At 34.6% G+C, this 23,695-nt stretch overlaps 1 protein-coding gene across 1 annotated transcript in view; it reads right to left on the reverse strand.

The window, feature by feature from the left end:
* Positions 1-1,268: 1,268 nt before the first annotated feature.
* Positions 1,269-23,695, reverse strand: part of LOC132545719 (uncharacterized) — a 65,453-nt gene continuing 43,026 nt past the window's right edge. Inside the window, exons 2-3 of the mRNA XM_060209410.1 lie at positions 7,552-7,713; positions 1,269-1,777 (exon numbers count right to left, since the gene is read on the reverse strand). Coding sequence (XP_060065393.1) covers positions 1,554-1,777; positions 7,552-7,713 — 386 coding nt within the window. The 3' untranslated portion in view covers positions 1,269-1,553. The remainder of the gene's footprint in view (positions 1,778-7,551; positions 7,714-23,695) is intronic.

Genomic DNA, 23,695 nt, shown 5'->3' on the forward strand with positions numbered 1-23,695 from the left:
TAAAACCTACATTTGTCTGGACATCTGGCGCAGTACTCTATACTTCTCAAAGATGGAAACGAGTTTCCACGAACAGCACTAGCAAATGAACATGATGACTCGTCAATACATTCATTGTAGTTGACACATATCGTAAGTATACAACAAACGTTATGAGGACCTGGAGCTTTGTAAGAACTCTTTAATATCTAATATTTACTTTGGTATACCACGGCATTCAGATAACGACAACATTGGAAACACTACACAGAAGGGAAAACGACATTTAAACATATGAATGGTCCCATGGTAACTACATGAGGTGTGACGTTAATTAAACGGTTAACAGAAATACGTTACAATTTCATATCATACATCATGCATGTCAAATGGTTCAATGTGCATAGTTAAGTAGAAAATAGTATAATATACACCCTTTTTTCACACAGTGATATTAAATTACACATGTTATTGTGTGAAATCACACAGAAGATAATAAACATAAGTTATTTTAAAAGGATATCAACACCTATCTATGGAATACACAAAAAAGTAAATAAAACATTAAAAGTGACCCTATCATAACACAAACTTCGTTGCCATAACAATAGAAAATAGCCCATGAAATCATTTCAATTCAAATATAACTGGAGTTGATATTGTTTTGTACAAATGCATTGCGTGTAAATCTGTTTCGAGAAATGACCCAATATCAGTGTCTTCATTAGCTAGCACTATAAAAATCGTGACATAGTCAAACAAATCAACTCGCACAAAAAATAGCCTTTTTATATTAACAGTGACCTATTTTCTTAAAATTTGCTCTGAACAACAATTTGATATTAATTGTAGAGAAATAGGAAGAATAAAGACATCCTCAGCACATCATTGTTATAAACATAAGTAGATGGGCCAATATCTTTCCATCGTTAGAGAACTTTTACCTATATCAGGTAGCATCTGAACATAGTTTGAAACATCAACAGAATTCAAAATATATCAATAGTTATGTATCAACAAATTCTGAAATTTTAATATGTTCAGAGTCATTTTCAAAGTTTTCATGGCAAGATTTCATACACCTCAAATAATTTTCAATTTGATGCTTTTTACTGAATGTATATACAAATTTATCACAACCATCTTTATAAGATAATATAAAGAATTATGTTACTTATTCACTAAACTAAGCCTGGGAATTCATTTATATTCGAAATAAATAGATAATTGAATAAATCAATACAAATGAATTCACGAACACATAATTCATTTTTTGAATATAAGCGTTTTCATTATAAGTTTACATAATATGTATATATTATATTTCATTTCAGGAATAAGTCGTTAACATTAACAGTGGATTAGGAACGCAAAGAAACATAACAAAAGTCTGTGCAATCTAACCACGAGACATAATCCTGTCGCATTATTTTTCAATGCCCGTAGAAATATCCGTTACTTCGCGCACATATGTACACATCCCTATCCGCGTCGCCTCCGATAATGACACAGATGAATATCAATCGATTTGTTTGGCATATCAAATTAGTTTTTCATTCTGAGATTTGGAATTGCTATAACAACCATGTGCGCACCAGGAAGTTGATTCCAAGGATACCTATCATGCAGATATTGTTTACTGTAAAATGACTGGATGTATTGCATCCATCAAAGTTGCAGGTCTCCAAGCAACCGTACACCATCTCCGAGTTGTCTCCAATCTCGTACTTAATGTCCCCACAGTGACTACCCCAGTCCTCGTTGCTACACTGGCGGACAAGGATTGATGTCCCGTCCTCTGGAAAACACCAAAACAATTTGTTAATGCCTGTACTATATAATTAAAACTACTTTAAGATGCTGATGTGTTGTTTAGTAATCCTGAAAAAGCATTGTTTTAATGGTATTTTACATGGGCAGATCAATTAGATATTTGAAATTTAACTTAATTCCTATATATGATAATGACGTATTGAACCAAATGATTACGTCATCAAACCCTCTTGATGTTCTCATTATAACATAATGATTACATGTAATAGTAAGTATATTTATGGTCGTAAGCTAAAGACTTACGTAACGGATATGCTAGCTTTCGTTTCTTTAACTATTTGAATTCCTTAATAAAGGAATGTCATATGTAATAAAGACATATACGGAAACCTCACAGTTTATATATTATTTGCAACATATGCGTTTTTCAGCGAATGCAGGTTCTTTAATATCGAAAGGATATGAAAGGTATTGTGTCAAACTACCATACTTTAATCATATCTAAATGTAATGTTATCGGCGTGATAACACCAATTACATCATTTTTGTTATGGTGATACAGTACTAACTAAACAGTCTCACTAAATGATTGTACAAAAGACACACAAGTGAATAGCACCTCTGATGATATATGTTTATGTAGTAGGTTATGGGATAAACATTATTCGTTTCCATTCCATACGAAACTTAATATGAAACTCGCCACAGACTGATTGGCAACATACTGATCCCTGTTCCGGCCCTCGATGGAAAAGATGAAATAAATATTAACAATTTCCAAGAAACCTTTAAACATGGATATTGAAAAAAGGATAGAAGTAGAACTGAAAACTGATATTTTACTCAGGAAATAAAACTAGTTGTGTTTCTCCTGAAAATCCCAATTTTTTGATAATTTGAATGAATAAGAACGGAGTATTCTCAGCGGAAAACGTATGTTAAACCTGGAAGTAAATACACTTACTTCGTAAAATGACAAGTCATTATACATTAGTAGTTTGGTTTGTCTTCACATTATACGAAAACCATGATATTATCAAGTCTATCATTGATCATACTCAACAAACACACGAAGCAGACGACCGGATGGCACCCTCTATCAACCCCGGAACGTAGCCTAATGATGTTCGTCTACAACCTTGTAATCTTTAATGCACTAATTGTACCATCCATTATTTGACCGGTTATTGGACAAGCATGGTAACAACAATCAATAAATATGTTTTTATCCTTCGTGAACCCTGTAAGAGGCGATGATGTCGAGTGTTGGAATGATACCCTGGACCTGCCAGGCCACAGACGCAGGAGTCCCATATAGTTACTGGCCTTCTACGCTAGTGTAATCTCCTTGGCACCGTTTGATCTCTGACGACTAAACGCCATATCAATTATTCCTGCGGAAATTTATTAAACAGGTTAGTGAGTACATAAACGATAGGCAGTCAAAACTCTGAAGAACACCGTCATTTGATAATTATGTATAAGAAGTCAACATAGATTAAAAAAAATAGGGAAGTCTAACCAGACTGAAATTAATGAGACTCTGAAATGAAAAATAAACTTACCTAAAACAACAAGAACTATACATGAAAACATAGACTCTAACAGAAAACTTCAAGTGGTAGAAAATGACGCATGTTTATTGTGCTTGATGGTTTTACTTTTTGATTATATTGTTTTGTTTCCGTTGATTATCACAGAAATATTACTTTCCGATTATTACCGATTTAAACTATTGAAATCAAGCGTCACATAGCAATAACTAAAAACAGAGTGTTGAATTTGCATTGATAATGGTCGATGTAAGTTTCTCAAACTAGATAAATAAAATCACCCCGTACTTTTACTTACTCGCTTGTAGCAGTTATGATTTTGTACATGTCGCTAGGTCTGCAAAGTATTACTTCATACTTCGTAAGTAAGGAGATATAGTATCAAAACAAGAACGACATGTCAACAGAATCTCAAACCAGTGGCATGTCAACAGAATCTCAAATCAACATGTCAACAGAATCTCAAACCAGTGGCATGTCAACAGAATCTCAAATCAATATGTCAACAGAATCTCAAACCAGTGGCATGTCAACAGAATCTCAAATCAACATGTCAACAGAATCTCAAACCAGTGGCATGTCAACAGAATCTCAAATCAAAATGTCAACAGAATCTCAAACCAGTGGCATGTCAACAGAATCTCAAATCAACATGTCAACAGAATATCAAATCAACGACATGTCAATAGAATCTCAAATCAACATGTCAACAGAATATCAAATCAACGACATGTCAACAGAATATTAAATTAATGTCAAGTCAACAGAATATCAAATCATTGACATGTCAAGAGAATCTCAAATCAACGTCATGTCAACAGAAACTCAAACCAACGAGATGCCAACAGAATCTCAAATCAACGACAAGTCAACAGAAATTCAATTAAAACTCCAACTCGATGAAATATGGCGAAATCTTAACAAAACAAATATTTATACGGACACATGGAAAAAAATGTAGGCGCCAAACCGAAATCAGAATAAAGAATGCCAGTAGCAATGGGACATTTGTTTCATTGTGTGTGACAGACAAATGGATAGAAACAAATCTACAATTATCATGATTTGAAGCCAGTTACAGGTTTTCGGGGCGTCATCTTTCAATAACAGGATTACGTGTGTGAACACGTCTGAAGATTTTGATAGATTGAGTTGTATTATTCTTTAACTGACTAACTATATTACAGTGATCGGATTATTTATCATTAATCTTATATTGACGTTCCCATCAGATAAGTATTCAATAAAGACAATAAAAGCAGTTAGTTTCTACACAACAAAGAAATAATCCTTAACCTGACGGTTGGAATAAAATCATACTTGATTATTGAAGATAAATAAAGTGATTTGATGAAAACGTTCGATGTCTGATCCACATTTCCTACTACACATTGTATGTGGTCATACATCAATCATTAAATGGCAATATAAAAAAAACATGAAATGAGTCATCAATAGTCATCTCCTCCATCTCTCAATATCTTTGTATATATCATGAATATAATTTGTGAATATCAGTTTCCCAGAAGGAGCAAAAGCTTAACTCTAAATTTATATAGAAAGGTGCTATTGATTTGTGTGTCTTTTGTGCAGTCTTTATGTCAGTTCAGCATAATGTGGATATAAAGCCAATCATTTGGGACGTTCATTCGGGACGACCATTATATTATTCACATTTGATGTTGATTTGAGGTATTTAATAATAACAAGTTGTCAAGCAAATCATTGAAATTTATGTCCTAAGCTCCAAAGTTTAGGCCGATAGCCTCACTGAATGTATGACTGCGTCTAACTCTTAACTTTATTTTGTATTAAAATTTGCTATTCCCCAGTGTATGTGAAATATCCATCCAAATGACAGGTAGAATCATATTTTCAAATAAGAAAACGCTCTATATGTTTCCCTACAAGATGCCCGGAAACTACTGAATTATATGTTTATATTATTAAAGAGTTCACAATCTTTAATATCCCGGGTAGATCATAAGTGATACAATAAGTAAAATAATTTATTATCATGTTTTGATTGAGTAAAGGAAATTTTAAAAAATTTTACCCGCCATGTATTCGCTGATAAGTTTCCATATTTTCAAAAATGATTTTAGTAGAGATCTTTGAAACATCATCATGAAACTGAACTATACCTAAAATTTACAGGCACGTAAACTACGCTTGTCTTAAAGTTTTCCGTGGTGTGTTTTTATCAGGAGCGTTTCTTGTCACTGCAGGTATGCACTGTAGACGCCTTTACACTGCTCATAGGGATTTAGGATAAGATTCGTTATTCACCGACAGCCATCAGGCCTTTAGGTATATACAACATTCCACGAGGTAGATGGAGATGCTCAAATTATCAGCTACGTCTTTCTTAAGTACCACACAACAACATTCTATTTACGTTTTAAAGATAAGAATAAAACATACATTACAAAAAAGTAGCGCGTGTTTGATTTTAAACAAAAGCCAAAAAACAACATTTTCGATAAACTGTTGAGATGAATGTTTTAAACGTCGTACGAAAACAATTCCTGCTGAGCTTCAAGGGTGTAAGAATGTTATTGAGTAAATTATAATGAAAAAGGTAAGTGCACCCGTAGAATGCACAGCATGCAAATATGTAATGGAATCTAACACCTATGATTGTGTATGTTCTGTTGAGTTGCAGGTGGTAATTTATACAAGAATATACTTATATTCATTAAGTTCATCAAGAATTCTCAACAGCATTTTAATAGTAATCAATATAAACTTCACAATTAATCCCATTATCTAACTAAAATATGAATAAGTATTGATATAACAATTGATATTCAAAACAAATGTACGGTCGTGTTTTTATATCACGAAAACGCCATGACTTATAGTTTATAATTCTGAGTTTAAATGGAGTTGTTATAGAAATACGAACAATTAAATAAAGGTCGAGACCTTTTAAGTTCAAAAATAATTTAGCGTAAAGATATATTCAGCAACTGGTAATCTCACAATTACATATATAATATATACGATATAGTCCTATTTAACGTACAAGAATATAATTAGTATGTTTTAAACTTCTGATTTATACCATCAGAACTGTAAGCAAATTTGTCAGCGATCTGATCCCATCAACATGAATTTATCTTACACATGTGTGATAAAGATCAACTCCCGGGAAGATCTTCTCATGTAATGACCTACTCCAGTGCAAAAACTATAACTATATCGTACATACCAGATAGTCTCATTTTCCAAAAGTTAATTAAGAATTTTTAGATATATAATGAATTTCAGCTACCTAACACTTGAAACCCCGTTTACGAAGATTACTAAATCAAAAATGCATTAAATAAGTTTATTATCTTAAAAATTGATAATGATTTTCGCATCGTGGTATCTGGCCAGCTAAAATGATGCTGATAATGATATATTGCATGTCTGTTGGATATTTTTTCCTTTGGTACAAAACGTTTTTGAGGCAAGTCACATATAAATATAAAACTGACTGCGTGCTAATGCCAGATATATTCTATATACAATTTAGAAATATTTTGCAGAATAAAAGTCCTCAAGGAAACATTTGTTAAGTTCAAAAGTACTTTAGCCGAAACAAACTCTGCGTTCTCCTGATTTATTAACTGTTGTAGGACGGGACAATGGTGCAGTGATCACAGCCATTACTACCGTCATCATAATTCCACGAGAGGGCGTTTTTAGTGATTTAACCGTCTAGACCAGCTGTCCACAACTCATTGACACTCTATTACCGAATTTCTGTCTCTGAATGAGATTGAAATAAATGATAAACAAATATATAATTTGGGGAAGGGGAAATGCAAATTACAGGTCCTGATTGAATGGCGAATGCACGTAGATGCTGAGTCGAGGTGTCTATCCATCTTCTTCATAGGCCTGACGCGTTACGGAACTGAGGACGTATCAAATATCCAATACAGTGCCCACCATCTAGCTTTGTCTGCTTGTATTATTATTTAAGCGGACGTGAATTAGTAACGCTCCATTCTCACTATACTGTAGTAACGGTGTATAAGCACGCGTGAGAACAAGAGAACATTTTGACACTTCAAAGAATAACGGACCGGAATAATGAGCATCCAGTGTAATTCAGACACTGATTACAGTGATCTACCGAATGTCTTGTGACTGAGATATAAGTAGCATTTTTACACAAAGGAAGCTGTATATCTAAATTTGGAAGACACAAAGTGATGCTGACAAGTTCAATGAAATGTAAATGTCGACAAACCTCTTGTTCCTTTAAGCTTTATGCAGTGTGTAGCTTTGAAGAAGCCAAAATCACACTTCCTTGCTATAAACACGGACGTCTTAAGATTCTGGTCGAATTTGTCCTCGCAGTCCCGATTTCCATGCTGTAGAGAAGAACACACATAACAGTCTATGGCCAGCACTGCAAAGAAAAAATAGCAAAAATAAGCATAATTTAAGCAGAGATCAGAATATGTTTCCTCTACAACGACCGCCCTATCTTAAAATCTATTTTCGAAGTGTGAAAAATAAAGAATAAAGAATTATAACAAATAAAACCGTTATTGAAACATTTCCTCACACGGTTTGATTATTTTTAGGCGTTGAAACATAACGTAACGATATCCAATCCATTCGTGAAATTTCCCGGCAGCACATTACACTTTCCCTTGTCAAGGGTCTATGATACGTTTGTTTGTTTTTCACTATAAAATACTTTAAATCACTTGGATGTTTTCTGTTCATTAAGTTTGCTTGTTGGCTATCTACATGATTGGGGGAATGGAGGTTAATGCGAACTAAGAGGAAGTCTTCTCTTGTAGATTTGAATTTACCTTTATCTGACAAGTCGGATTTTGTTATATAAAACCAAAATGAATTAATTTGTGACGAAATTATGCTATAGACCCATATGATGATAGCAAATGAGATAGACACCTTTATATAAACCGTCATGGATATCTGTACACAAGTTTGAGTGCTTGTTCTCCCTCAAGCATGATCCTATTCACAAAGGACTTTCAAATGACTGGGACGAAAACAAAGCCGAGACCGGCAGCAAAGGAATTCATAAACCAGATAATGAATAAGTTGAAGATACGACCAATGTTTTTTATATAAGTACTAAGGATATAGCGTTTGGTAATGAGACATTCCGATACAGTTCATAACATTTTGACTGGCATTTGACACCACGAGTCTGGGGCAGATACATTATCTGTCTACACAGAGGTTAATGGTGAGACCTTTGTCCAGACAGAAGATACCGGTGATGATGTTTTCTGTACTTTTTAATGAAGTTGATATACGGATTCGTTCAACTGAATCGAACTTTCTGTTATCTGAAGGATATGAATTTGCTAAATTGTACTACGAAACGTCACATAAATACAATGATGGATATACTGAAAAAAGACTCATCTCGATGAACAAATGTCTGAACTAATGACACATTCGTACTTAAGCTACATATATCCTCAAAATATCATTTGAAAGTATGAAATTTCATTTTGTGATATTTCTTCCTGAGCTGATTGCCTTTTTGCGGAACGCTGCTTGTGGTTTATTTAATGCATTGTTACGTTTCTCATGCAATGGCCAAATTCTCCACATTCATCTACCTATTAATAAACTTACTCAGAAATGAAAACTTAGTAATTAGTGACACCCCCCCCCCCCACCCAACAAACAGTAGTACCTAAAATTCTAATCACGCCAAGCAGCAATCGATCGAATGAGGAAATTTTGTCGAAATTGCAACAGTATTTATGGCGCTTCAACACGTCTTAGTCATAAAAGTGTTTTCTTTGAAAGAAAAAAAATTAATAATGGACATATGTATCACCCTTGTTATTAGAAACGTTTCCTTCTCAACTGAATGCATTTTTATAATCAAGCATTGCAAGCGCATTAGTGTTTCCTATGTTTACATCGATTCATTGTTGTTACTTTTACTGAAAATGTGCAGTGCTGCCCATGTTACATCAATTAATCAACATTTCGATGTACCCTTTTGATAAAGTATTCATAGAAGTGTCGTCGGATTGTCAACACACTCTCCAGCAGGATTTCAATTGTTGACACCAGTTTCCAGATTTACAGTATTCGAACTTCCGTCGATATCAGCCTGTTAATGACCTTGCTTAGTTGGTGTTTTATCATCAGCCAATCAATTTCCACCTTGCAGGTGTCGGTGACAACAGATTCACCCACCTGGTGACGCATGACCATGTTCTCTCTCTGGGATTTTATTAATATCATCTGCAGTAAAAAGGCATTCTAACTTAGGTTTGTAATAACCCGTGAAGTCTCTTCTCCTAAATGGCTGTAGGTTTGTCTGCTAACGTCCTCCGCGGGTTTCCCTTTAAACTATTTAGCTACTGCCATCTTTGGAAGAATATGTCTAAATTAATATCACCTAGAAGCCACATCTCATGTGCTAAATTTCATTATGCATGAATACTTTAATGATTGCTTGCAACCTTGCCATGATGATAGAGCTGTTTTATAGCAATGTTTTCAAAAGATAGGATGCAAGAACAGAACACGCTGGCCTTAAGAGAAAGCAAAAAAATTCATATCAAGACAAGATGTTCCGAATCATGTTTAATAGATATTTGTTTTCTTCGTTTATATTTAACGAACAATATAAGGGAAATAAACAACGTTTATTACTTGCTTATTAAACTTAACACTACACAAACCTCTTTTATTAAAACTCTTATAATCATTATTAGTATCAGTATATGACGGGTTCAGTCACAACTATTCCGGAAGTGGAATCAATGAGAAGTGAATCTTTAAATGTTAAAACGGCTTTGAATTCCCTTGTCATGAAATTCTAACTTCTAGCATAACATAAGAATGTCCATTTCGTGCATATTAATGTCGCAATTTCTGTTTGACAACATGTTTGATTCCTTTGATGTCATGCTCTACCAGCTGAATTTTGGTATACGTTTTTTTAGATTTCATTTATTATTCGTTCAGCTGCGTTTATTTACTTCTTGATTTTGTTATATTTTCGTACTGATTTTGTCCCTATTTGTGTTTGGCAATACGTCGCATAGCTTCAGTTATATATTATATAAAAATGATCTCCTCTCAACAGTTTTATTGTATTCGGACACTGCCTATGTGGAAAATAGATAAACATCCCCCGCCAAAGCAATAAAAAATATAGGTATAAGTCTGCTGACATCCTCAAGTTGAAAGTAGGCATAGTTTGTAATCATACGCCAGAACATTTTAGCATATATTCCTATTCATACTTAAATATGACAATAGGTCACTGGCTAATGATTGACATAGCACTTCCCTCGTTAATATTGTATTTCCCATCAAAGAAATATGTGCTAAACATAAAAAGAAATGCACAATTAAATAATGCAATCAATAGTCTATGATATTTTGAGAAATTTGTACAAAATTTGATATACCCGCGAAAAACAAAATGATACTTCAGTACCTGGTATGGGTACCTCTTTCACGAATCCCTTCACGGATTCTCCTATGAATTGATTTCGTGAGAACATTAGTTCGCCTTAGGGGGATTTAACTCCATGGGAGATGCCTACCCAAACCATTACATAAGCCCAAACGAATCGTTCGCGTCGGCGAAACGCTCAATTTGTCTGCGATATACACTTTTTCTTCCGTCTGAGCGATACAGAATCTGCACTCGTTGGTAAACATCACAAGCCTTCATCGACGCATCCTAAACCTATTCGAGCAATGTCTGCGCATCCAATCAAGACGCACTTGCCGCCTTCGTGGTGTCAGAGGTGGCCCGACATAAGTCGGCGCGCAATGATTCTCTCAGCATGCAAAGTGATTCCTGGCAGTTTGAGCAATAATGGGTCTGATATGAGTACCTAAGGTATGCGATGCAGTCTCTACAATAGTCTTGAATCTGTTGCGCAAGTGCGACAATCGAATCGTCCTGTCTTGTGCGGTCGTTACAACCGCTCCTGGGACTAACCCACTAGCATGGAAACGTGTATAGAGACGGTTAATTGTACTCGGGGCAACGTCAAACTGCCGTGCGACAGCAGTTTGGAAATGACCATCCTTCAACAAGCACTTGCTCTAAATTGGCGTTCAGCATGGCATCTTAAATCAAAATGCCAACGTGGTAAATTCATGTGGCTGAATTTAGAGTATCCGTTGAAATTATTCGTTTGAAAAATTCAGCTTCGCTTGATCACGCCGATTTGGACTTAAGAAGCTCACAAAGTCAAACCATCGCTTCGTCACGCTTGGCTGCTTTTAGAGTAGATTGTCGAGAAAGGAGATCATTCCTGATGTAATACCTGACCAAATATTAAATTATTTCTTTACAGCTAAAGTATACTGCAGGGGGAACTTTGTGAGTTTCTTTTTTGTTGAGTATATAATGATAACGCTTTAAAGCAGAGTTTATAAAGGAAAATGGACTTGAGCCATATAAGATCAAAAAATCAGATCAAAGCGAAATAAAAAATGAAATTCAAAATGCTGTCCAAAAATCTTGGACAGATTACCGTTATTACAGGTGAAATAAGATGGTGTCAGACTGATGATTACGTGTTAAGTTTAGTCAAATCTCTAAATATCGACAGAACGGTGTAATTATCATTGTTATTTATCAACTGATTACACTGAACACGTTATGTAGGAGAGGAATGGTAAATATCGGGGACGTTTTCCAGCATCAACGACTCTGACTGAATGATTAAATTATGTAGTTTCAAAATATGATTATAACCCCGCATATTGGAAGAGTGATTACCGCAGTTGTTTTCAACAGTTATAGGAATAACGAAAGAGATTGATTTTATTGAAATGTGTTGTTATTTAATCAATTTAAGAGTGAACGAAGACATTGGCGATGACGTAATAAATCATCGACTTTTTAGAAGGATATTTTTACCCCGGCCATATCAATCCATAAATAAAACATTTTCTTACCATAGGTTTGTAATTTGAAAGCAGTGTTCGTAAGTGTTTTATCGAGTTTCTTCTGTTCATACATAAATTTTCATTTGTCATACATACACTATCAATAACGTCAGATTTACACTAGATATATCGCCCCTTGTCACCAATTACCTCTCCTCTTGTCATCGAAATTTGATCACATGGCAAAGTCCATTTCTCCTCTACATCTTAATACGTCAATTCTAATTTTCTTACATTTCAAAGTCAATCCCCATTGAAAGGCGACCGATATTTTATTTTTCGATATTCATTTTTATCAAAAACAGGAAAACGGCGTTAAAGTACAATTTGTTCCGGGTCATTCTTAAGCTCATTCTAATAATGTTACCAATACAAGCGTTAGCTGAACAAAGATTTTATTGACGAAGTAAACGAAAGACTACAAGCGTTAGAGATACATGGATTTTTGTGATGAATCCAGTGAATGGAAGGTTAAGATGTATTGGAAAGTTATTAACAAAACTGGCCTGGATAGGATACGACGTGCTACGTTTATTGAACACACGCTGCTAAGATACGAGAGGTACTCCTACCTCATAATATGTATCAATTAGATCCGGACAGCCTGTCACCGTTGCCGAAGACTACTGGGGCAAACACCTATTTAGAATAATACACTAGTTCTAGTGGCTGTCTGTGCCCTGATTCCTCAAACGTTTCACCGCCAATTAGGTCCGTAAGACAAAATAGCTGAGAGTTATTGGTAGATATCCGTGAGATAGAGTTATTTAGATAATTGATTCTCCTGCGGTATCCGAAGGAATTTAAAATATTTATTTAAACTATGAATTCAGCGTGAAAGGAAACTTATAAAAATGAAAGTCACTGATTTTTTTGTTTCTGTCGGATAATTTCAATTATTCTTAATCAGACCGACATATCATTACTACCACAAGTTTGATGTGATCGTAATCATGGGTGTTACCAGGAGATATGTCGAGATGTCAACATTCGCTTAGGTTTTATACGTTTTTTAAATGTCCGAACAACCTATATTTATGTCTGTATAATGTACCGTTTAGATCAACATTCGGTAAGCAATTAAAGTACACGCAAGACAAAAGCATCTTTCACGTTTATTATTGTAGGTCATGGGAACGCATCAATATTCATTGACAGAGGATACTTCCACATGTTATAAATTGTTTTGTGGACAAAATAATGTTGACAAATATTTACCGTTACATATTGACATTGAGTGTACATATAGCTCTAGTTCAACAAAATTTCAGTCCGAAGTATTAGTTGATGTCTTTGTAGACATTGAATTGTTGATGCCATTCTAATCAGAAATTAGTTGATGACTTCCTAGACATTAATTAGTCGAAGAGTTTCCAGACATTAATTAGTTGGTGACTTTCCAGACATTAATTAGTTGGTGACTTTCCAGAAATTAATTAATTTATGCCTTTATAGACATTAAATAGCTAATTATTTTCCAGAAAAAGCCTTTCCAGGAATTAATTAATTAATGTCCTTCTAGATATAATGTTATTGCTTTTTAGCCATTGATTAGATTATTAGTTGACAGACATTAATTTGTTGATGTCTTTCTAGACATTGATTAGTTGGTCAATTTACTGACATTAATTTGTTGATGTCTTTCTAGACAGTTACAAGTTGACAACTTTACAGAATATAATTTGTTGTAATGTCTTTCTCGACAGTCAATTAGTTGAACACTTTACAGACGTTAATTAGTTGATAACTCTCCGGACATTGATAAATTGATGTTTTTCTAGACAGTTATGAACTGATAACTTTACAGACATTGATTAGTTGATAATTTTACAGACATTAATTTGTTGATGTCTTTCTAGACATTGATAAATTGATGTTTTCTAGACATTTATCAATTGATGTCTTTCCAGACATTTATCAATTTAGGTTGGTTGGTTGGTTGGTTTTCCGTCTCCGCGACTTCTCCGGTGTCCGGGTATCGTCTTACCGACGAACATCAGTGTTCAGGCGAGGTGCATATCATTTGAGGCCTGTCTAGACATTAAATAGTTAATGCCTTTGCAGATATTAATAAGTTTTTGCTTTCTAGACATTATTATGTTGATGCCTTTTCCGGAATTATTTGATCTACAATGTCCAATGTAAGACATTTTATTGTAACGATTCTGGTGGTAAAGGTACATACAACCCGAATCAAAGGAGATCGAATAAATACTTAAGTTGACTCTTAGAAGTTCATGAAACCCAAATCACGACCTCTTAATGCAATCATAAGCTGCCAATTACAGAAATGTCTTAATGTTTTGATTGTTAAATACCAAAGATGATTTTGTGATGATTTTGTTGACCTCCATTATATAAATAAAAGACCTAAATGTAATATATATATAAGTAAACAGTAAGTAAGTAAAATATCATCACTGCAGGCATGTGATAAATGTTCACGTTTGCTATAAAATGTGTATCCATAAAGCATGTAACAGTTCTAATCATGTAACATTTTATCAAAGCTGAAAACTTGCCAAGTGTACAAAATATCATCTCCAAACATTATCAGGAAAGCACATAATTAATTATCTTCAACATTTTCATGACGAGATTAAGAAATTGTATGTTTGAGAAGAAAACAAAATACCATTTAACATAAGATTTAAACCCTAACAACATTTATAATAACGGCATGCTGATAGTAATGTCACAAACAAGTTTCTTATGTCATTACTGATATATATTTCTTTGATAATGTAAATGGCGTACGATTAAAATAACGAAATTGATCGAAGAAAAATACTTGTTGTTTTATGTATGATTATAACCTGATCGGCCGGTTTTCCTGTGAATTCGCCAATGTAATATGTTTTCGAGTATATCATAAGTGCTATATACACTAAAGTGCTTTTCATTTCGTCATGGGTTGAAAATTATGAAACAAAATGACTGCCCTGTTTGATTCTTACTCAAAATATAGTATCTTTAAGTATTTCGCTTTTAAGTTTTGATTTTGAAAGCTAGTTTCACAAAATTTCTATGAAAAGTCATTTGTGATTATATATGTCATGTTGAAATGATGAGACAATATATTTCTAGTTGTTTAAAGATAAAAACTGTTTTTACAGATACTTCAATCAAGTACCTTCCTTGTGTTACTGTTAAAGTTATTTTTCCCAAAAGGTTTTAATTATTATCTATCGTGAATATATATAACATGAAAGCAATATTTACAGAAAAGCCTTCGGATTATTACATGACTTCCTGGAATAAAAACATTCTATTTATTTCAAAGTTATAGTGAATCCGTGAAAACTGAAACTACAATGCTTGCAGACATTTTGTTTTACAGATTTCTCGTGATACTTGTCTAGAGGATTTTGCAGTCTCCATACACCATGTGTTATTCACCCTCTCGTGTGTCTATCACTATCAAAGTCAAGGCATTCGTACCTTTTTATGAGCACCTTAAACCTACACATATTAAAGACTCGTAAGGATAAGATGCAGAACATTTGTGTTACGATACAAATTAGTGGCAACAGTTGCGAATAAAATGTGAGACAAGGACAAAATAAGATTTTTAAGTCCGTATGTATTATCTATCATCAGGAATAAAAGATTAAATTGGGTCTTTCTATTGTCCCTTAAGAGTCCTTAAGTGCATGTGAATGGTATTGAAACTAGTAAAACACGATCGCGATGTCGAAAGATCGGTTCCCTAAGATCAGCATTAATATTTAACATGTCCAAACGTAGACACTATCTTTTCAATTAAAGACAGAATTCAAAGTCTCTCTAACATTGGTTGAAAAAAGAAGTGTGTGATTTGAAATGATGGATTATGCATGTTTCAAAACAGGAGAATTTGCAAAATATCGGGAAAAGCAAAGATGTACAATGTTCTTCAATATTTAATATATATTCCATTCCCCTAAGAAGCAGGAATTCAACATTGCTTGCTTAAAATCTCGGTAATATAAGTCTTATTGGTTCCAAACCGGTTTTTTGTTAGAAACGGTTGGCGGTGCCATCATCAAAGTGTTGTGATACATCATCTTGATATGTGCATATTTACAAGACAGTTTTTGTACATATTCCTAGTAATATCCGGAGACTGATATATGATACAGATACAAATTATCCTTGGTTCAGCGTCTCGTGTCATTATCTCCTCCATCTTTGTCACAGCTGTTTCCTCATGTCCCATATCCGAGACAAAGTGACTTCAGCAATCGGTAGATAGACGCCTCAAGTGTCTTACTTCCTTGTTGTCTATAAAAATTTCAAACGGAAACCTTCCTGTCCGTCTTTTTATTCAGTGATATAATGGAAGGAGTAGGGGTTGGATGGTGGATTTAAACGATTTTTCAAGCAATGTTCGTTTTCTTAACCAGTCAAATCATATTGTGGTACATACCTACGGTAACACGCTGTAGTTTTGATATATTGATGTTGCATTATTGAAATAAAAAATGAAATGAAATTTTCTTTCATTTTAATTGAATTTGACGAAAAATTGTGGATTCAGCTGTTCATTTTTAAAAATATAAAATGTGTCTTCTTAACAAGTATTTTTGAAGACCGTTTTTCGCAATTTAACAATCCTTACATCTAACTTGATTCAAATGATGATAGAAAATGCTCTCGAAAGTAAGCGTAATGTGACAGATAATTTGACATGAAAGAGATGACAGCACTGAAGGCAGTTTTATAAGTAACTACAATAGCAGAAATCGATGGGAAATAGCATATGATTTCACACCATCTATCTTAGAGATTTTTTGGGTATTTGCCATCGAAGCAATCATGGTATCATCTTGGCAAGGAGGACTCCGACAGTGTAATAATATATAATGTTCCTCAGGACACAATTTTCTATCTCTCAATCAAAGACGATTTCATCAATGTTTCAGAAGCTATGTTATATATAATATCGGGAATCTTGCGTTCTGTCCCAGAAATAAAACCATCATGCCTAAGTGCACGAAAATATACCACACGGAATAAATTATCCATACTGGAACATTAGTCAAGTGCTAATATTTCATCAAATTGGTTGAATAACGTAAAAGATAAAATGTATTTCTTGAAACATCCTGAATCAGTATTAATCTCCGTGTTGTTCGAGGACTGTTAGCTTCCGATAGCTGTGGCTCTGTAGACTTCACTTATCCATCTATAGATCTGAATACTAGATCTATGAATAGAACAAGTTTAAAGCAAGACACATCATGGCATACTGGCTACCACGAACGATTGAGTAGTAACTATGTAGTAACTAGGTGTGTCAAACACACAATAGAAAAAAATAACATTGATGTATGAAAATTAAAGTCCTTTCAAAAAGTGCAGACGTCGCCCTGAAATGACCGACTTGTTCGGTACGCATGCGTGAGTCGCTGTTTGGTCTTTGTCTCTACACAGCATCAACACACGTTTTACGGGGTGTACAACAGCACACCTTATGTTTGTTATTGGTTGTTATTGATCAAAATCCAGGCAATCAATAGTGCATTTCCGTTTGATGGAAATCCTATTAGAATGAAAAGAGAGTTCTCTATACTAGACGAAAAATTCACGCAGGGTTTGAGAGGGAGTCGTTTTGATTACGTCTTTGTGATACAGCAGTAGGCCTGTACGATGGAGTACGAGAACATTCGTTGTTAGGGCTGATTGATATACACAACATGTGATCATATATTTGTAATTAAACAGTATTTACTGTTTATAGAACTCTCCTTTATGTAGAGGTAAAAAAGGGCGGTTAGGAAACGAGGTATCGTGTTTGCACGGACGAAAATGATGTCTTGCACGCATGTTCAATTGCAATGTTGGTTCGAGTAGTGTTGATCTGAATAACCACGGTATTAGAACGCACAACAAACCAGAAACATCAACCTTCAACAATAACATCAATTTAACAGGTCAACTAACGGTAATACAACAAGTCCCATTCCCGAAATGACAGGTCGTGCTAAACTTTACCTTTCTAGGCAATATAAGTGTATATATTGCAGTACATGCCTAAATTTCTTCTTCGAACAAATGATCTACTTTTGAGTGTGTAAGTTATATGATAACTAAAGGTTGTGTTCTACTTTTGAGTGTGTAAACAAAGGTTGTTATATGATAACTAAAGGTAACCTAATCAACACTTGTGTTCTTCTAAAACATAAAACAAAATTAGAGCACACGTTTACAATGACTTCTTATCAGCTATGGTCATATAAGGTAGCCGGAAGCAGTTAATTTGCATTTTTCCTGAAATTAATGGTCATGTTTGAGATATACAGGTATAGCAGTTTGGTTATGAAAAATGCATCATTGCATGTAGATATATTTATAAACTACATATCAATTACATTCATTATAGATAGATAAAATGTGTGTTAATCATAAATTTCCTCTGATTTCTGACATGTGATTGTCATGGTTACCTACTGAAAAAATGCTAAAAATACAAAAATACTGCTAATTCCAACCTATCACTACCACTTTATAGAAGAAACACAGAGGACAGTTGGTAGGACATCCCATCTTGTACCAGTATACAGACAACGGACTAAGACACCTCACTTTGTCACATTATACTGACCAAGAACTAAGATACTTCACTTTGTTACATTATACTGACAAAGGACTAAGACACCTCACTTTGTCACATTATACTGACAAAGGACTAAGACACCTCACTTTGTCACATTATACTGACAAAGGACTAAGACACCTCACTTTGTCACATTATACTGACAACGAACTAAGACACCTCACTTTGTCACATTATACTGATAACGGTTGATACGGTCATGCGACTTTCCAAATGTTGAACATTAAGTATGAGTACCTAACTTCTTTTGCGTCTTTAGTATGTCATGGACACGGGAAAGAGTCTTAAATCCTCATTGATGTGAACGCACAATTAAAGTGAAGCAAAATCAAAGAAGAAACGAAGGAAAAGACAATCTTTCATGAAGAAGTTGTCTCTTCAGATCACATAATGGAGGCAGTAAGAACTGCTTACTCTCTACCTGCAGGGCAGGAGATCGAGAGTCAGGTTACCGGAGAACTTATTTCGGAATAAGAACGGCGGTGACCTACAAAGACAGAGTACCAAGTATTCTAGGGGATCCTTATTGGATGGACATAAATGACCTGGTATTAAATAGGTAGACTATGACATGGACAACAGAAAACCACAGAACACGAACTAGGTATTCTATATGTTCCGTATTGACGCGATTGACAGAATACTTGCTTTTCTAAAGGATTTTGTTATTTCCAAGGTTTGCAGAATGCCTGGTATTCTACATTTTCGCTTATTAACAAGGTGACAAAATACCTGGTAGTATAGAGACTCTCTCTTTGCACTGTTGACACAATATCTGGTTTTCTAGAAGTTTCTACTGACACGGGTGACAAAGTATCTAGTATTCTAAACTTTTTTCACGTGAATCAATATCTGGTAAACCGTGATCAATAGTTTTGGTATTGAATAAGGGACAGAATATTTAAAATCCGAATGTTTCCATCTTGATACATGGCTAAGTCCAATAAAGGTTCATTCATATGCAAACGAAGTGCTGGTATGTTCTTAGACAACTTCAATATGACTGTAAGTTTTTGCCATTTCAGAGTACACTGACTAAATTGTAAAGTACCATTAGGAATATTATGATATTTTCAGAAAGAAAATTACACGATCAGTCTTAAATATTCGTCATGACGGTCATTGCAAGACGTTTGTGTTATACATGTCTAAAATATCGTTTGGAAATACGCAACAATCGAAGACAATTGAACAATTAAGTTTTACAATACAGAGTGGTACCAACAGCTATTTAAGTGTGTCTAACGATAACACTAAATATTGGAGTCAAGTTGTAGGAGTGATGTATATTAAACGTACTTCAATTTTTATGCGTTTGCGGTATTGGATAAACGATCAAATCCAATGGGCACCTCGTTTGAAATGACATCTATTCAATTCGTTATTACAGAACTTATCTCATAAACAGCGGTTTGAATAATGATATTTATTGACACCGTTTTTGTATGGGAGGGTGATATGCATTAAAACCTCTCGATCATAAACGAACACATTAATAGAATGAGTCGTAGATCGTTCTCAATTACTTAAAGTTGGTTACAGTGCATCGCTCTAATGGTCGTAAAAGTAATATGAAGACATAATGGACATGCTTAAAATCAACAGATATTGGATAATTCAGGGTTGAAAAACGAGATTTTTTTTCTGAAATGCCATACTGAAGTGGTTAGTACGTGGTAAAAAACAGCAAACAATTATTTCATATAACTGTGCTGATCCGACTGCGGTAGTGATTGATCCGAAGTGTACGTTTTACAGTGAAGTAATATTGACATCGGGAGATATGTATGGTCTGGCGGTGAAATCAATGGTTTTCGAACCTAAGCTCCCCAGGATTGGTAAAATATGGGTATGATGGAATTATTCCTCGTTGTTGATTGTCCGGTTCCGAGGTGTCCTTTGAAAACACACTGATGACTAGCTTTCACAGTGATTAACTCCCAGTTGGCATTGATAGAGGTATAGGGACGATTCTCATCACGCCATGTCATCGATTGCGGAGTAGCAAAGCCGCTACAAGATCATTGGAAAAAGTTTTCAATTCAGTGGAACATAATTCTTTGCGTATCATATTTCCTCTGTTAAATGCCCGCTTACAAAATACTGGTTGCCGTTTAAAGAAAGTGAAATGGATTGTCCAAGATTGACAAAGCGGATGTTATTGCTGAGGCGCTCGACACTTAACCTTCCGAAACACCTGATTTTGTTTCCATGTGACTTTTCAAGTTTTCTTTCAGTTAAATCCTTCCTTTTTGTCATATTTTGCTCTCGTGTTATCGGTTTTGAAGTGGAAAGATGAGTTTGTTAACACGTCGTTGACACAGTTGCGCACTGATAAGAAATCATGTTCTAGAGAATGACAGCATCACCTTGACTCAAGCGATACAAGTGCGCATTATTGTGGCAGCATTGCCACAACTGGAATGTTAGAAGTGCTTACTACAGTTTTCAAAATTAGACTGTTTTGTTGATTTAATGACAGAGCTTGGTTGGCAAGCTCCATACTGTGCACGTTAAATTCCACAAAAAAAAAATGCTTAAACTTACATTTCCCTCGCATTTTGCTGTCTTAAAACGATCATAACTTGATTTGAAATAAAATAAAAAATATTCATTACCGACAGTACAATCCGTCTAGTTTAACAGCCATTTTGACGGTGAACCGTTTCTATACACATGCTTGCTGGCATTAATGGGTACCTTTAACACAAGTTAACTGGTTAGCTTATACACCACATTGAATTTACTCGTACAGTGGGAAAAGATGAATCTAGAACCATCGATTGAATTTCATTGGATTTTCGAAAATAGACGATAAATCAGAAAAAAGATAAAAACAGGTTGATTAAAATATAAGAGCTATATTTTAAAAAAAAATTAAAATTATGAAAATGACAAATTATGTTGTATTCAAAACAAGTTAGAATGGCACATACACTACAGCGAAGAGTGTCTAAACAGCTGCAACGTATAGAATTAAACAATTTGCTTTGTCTGTCAATATTATGTCTTGAATGGAACACTAGCATTTGAATGTTAAGGTATTTCAATTAAGCACATAACAAACAATATAACAGTTTATTTATCACGGTAGGTTGGGATGTTATTAATGATATCAATATCTTGAGCTCTGCCTGGTATTCCATGCCATGCTGTCAACGACAGTGCAGTAATTGCTGCTGACTTGGTTTTTTTGTGGAAGTAGAGACATATTTCGGAGAGAAACCGCAGGTGAACGTTGGGGTAGTCAACATAAAGTAGCTATCCTCCAAACCTTAATTGGTTGTTCCTAATGAGGTCATCCTTATCACCGACATCAATATTTCACATCATTTGATCTATTGCCTTTCCAGACCGAGCAAAATCATTATAACTGCGACACACAAACCTTAATTTGGGCGGAACACCTTGCAAATCAAGCATTCCATCCTCTGCCTTGCTGTGACAGGCTTTAGATAGAAGAAACGTTCGGAGCAAAACTCGCAGTGGAATCATCAATGAACATTCTTGTATCATTACTGGTAATCACACTTCGACATTTTACTCGCACAAACAAAACACCAATTATCAGTTTTCAGATTTCGCTATCTCTTATATGGTTTCTTTTAAGAGGAATTGTTTAATTGTTTCTGTGAGCTCTTTCTTTGAAGTTCCATTTTAATTATCTGATAATAATATTATTACGCATTTACTCACACGTTTCACGGGCATGAAACAGAATTTTTCTTTTACAATACGCGTTATAAAATTTGAAGCGTGTGTGTTAAATAAGTGCCTTCAACCACAGCTTCATATAGTGTACACTGAATATTAAACCGTTGTTACAACTGTTGTTATGGAATTACACGAATACTACGACAGTAAGTATTGATATGGATGCTGCAGGAACATGTTACGTAGGCTTGTCACATTTATACTCATAAAACATTATTAATACGTGTGAACTCCTACATAGTGTGCGAATATATTCTCATTGGGCTTGGCGATCGTTGCTCAATAAAAGCCATGTGCATTTTTGCTAATTCAATTAGTCGTGAAATATAGAAATGCTCAGACAACAACACATTTGTACAGGAGCCACATTATCACAGCTGGCAGTAAAGTAGCAGGCACAGAAAATCAGAATGTGGAGAAAACAAACATGGATGGAAGCTAGGTAAAAACAAAAAACACGCCAGAAAATTTGTGGATACCAGAGATGAGACGGATATTGTTAGTTCAAATGGCCTTTGTGCCTACTTAAGACTTTCACTTAAAGTGTCGTAAAGTGACCTAACTGAGATCACACATAGACATTCAGCACTGAACCAACAACTTCGAAACACGCTCACGCTGATAGCAATTTCTGTAAACAAATTTCGTATCAAAATATCACTGTAAAGGTATTTTTGGCATAATTTCGTTTGTGTTTATGCATCCGGAATATTTACTATTAAGTACACCAATAAAAGTGTATATCTGATCTTCTTGGCTCCTATCTTCCCATATAATGTCTCATAAGAACCGTTTATCGTCTTCACACATTGCTCTCATCAACGCCGTTAAGATCAATGGTAGGTGTTAAAGTCTACGGATAAGAACCTTGACAGGGTGCTACTACAAGTATAAAAGAAACACGGATAAAGTTTACGATATCTCTGATACAGATTATAGACAACATTTCCTAGTTATCTATACGATTCCCTATCGTTCGAAGCTCGTGTATATGTATGCAGTACCACATGGAAATTTTAACTCAGAAACGAGATGGTGTTGTAAACATGTTAGAGTAGTTTATACAGAGCATGTGTTTTGTTGAATTGTATCACAAAAACATAAAAGAACAACACAGAACATAGTAAAAGTTCAAGGTATAATCCACTACCTT

The sequence above is a fragment of the Ylistrum balloti genome, unplaced genomic scaffold (assembly GCF_031769215.1).
Source record: "Ylistrum balloti isolate Yb309-2 unplaced genomic scaffold, AGI_CSIRO_Ybal_v1 Utg369852, whole genome shotgun sequence".
Taxonomy (NCBI): Eukaryota; Metazoa; Mollusca; class Bivalvia; order Pectinida; family Pectinidae; genus Ylistrum; species Ylistrum balloti.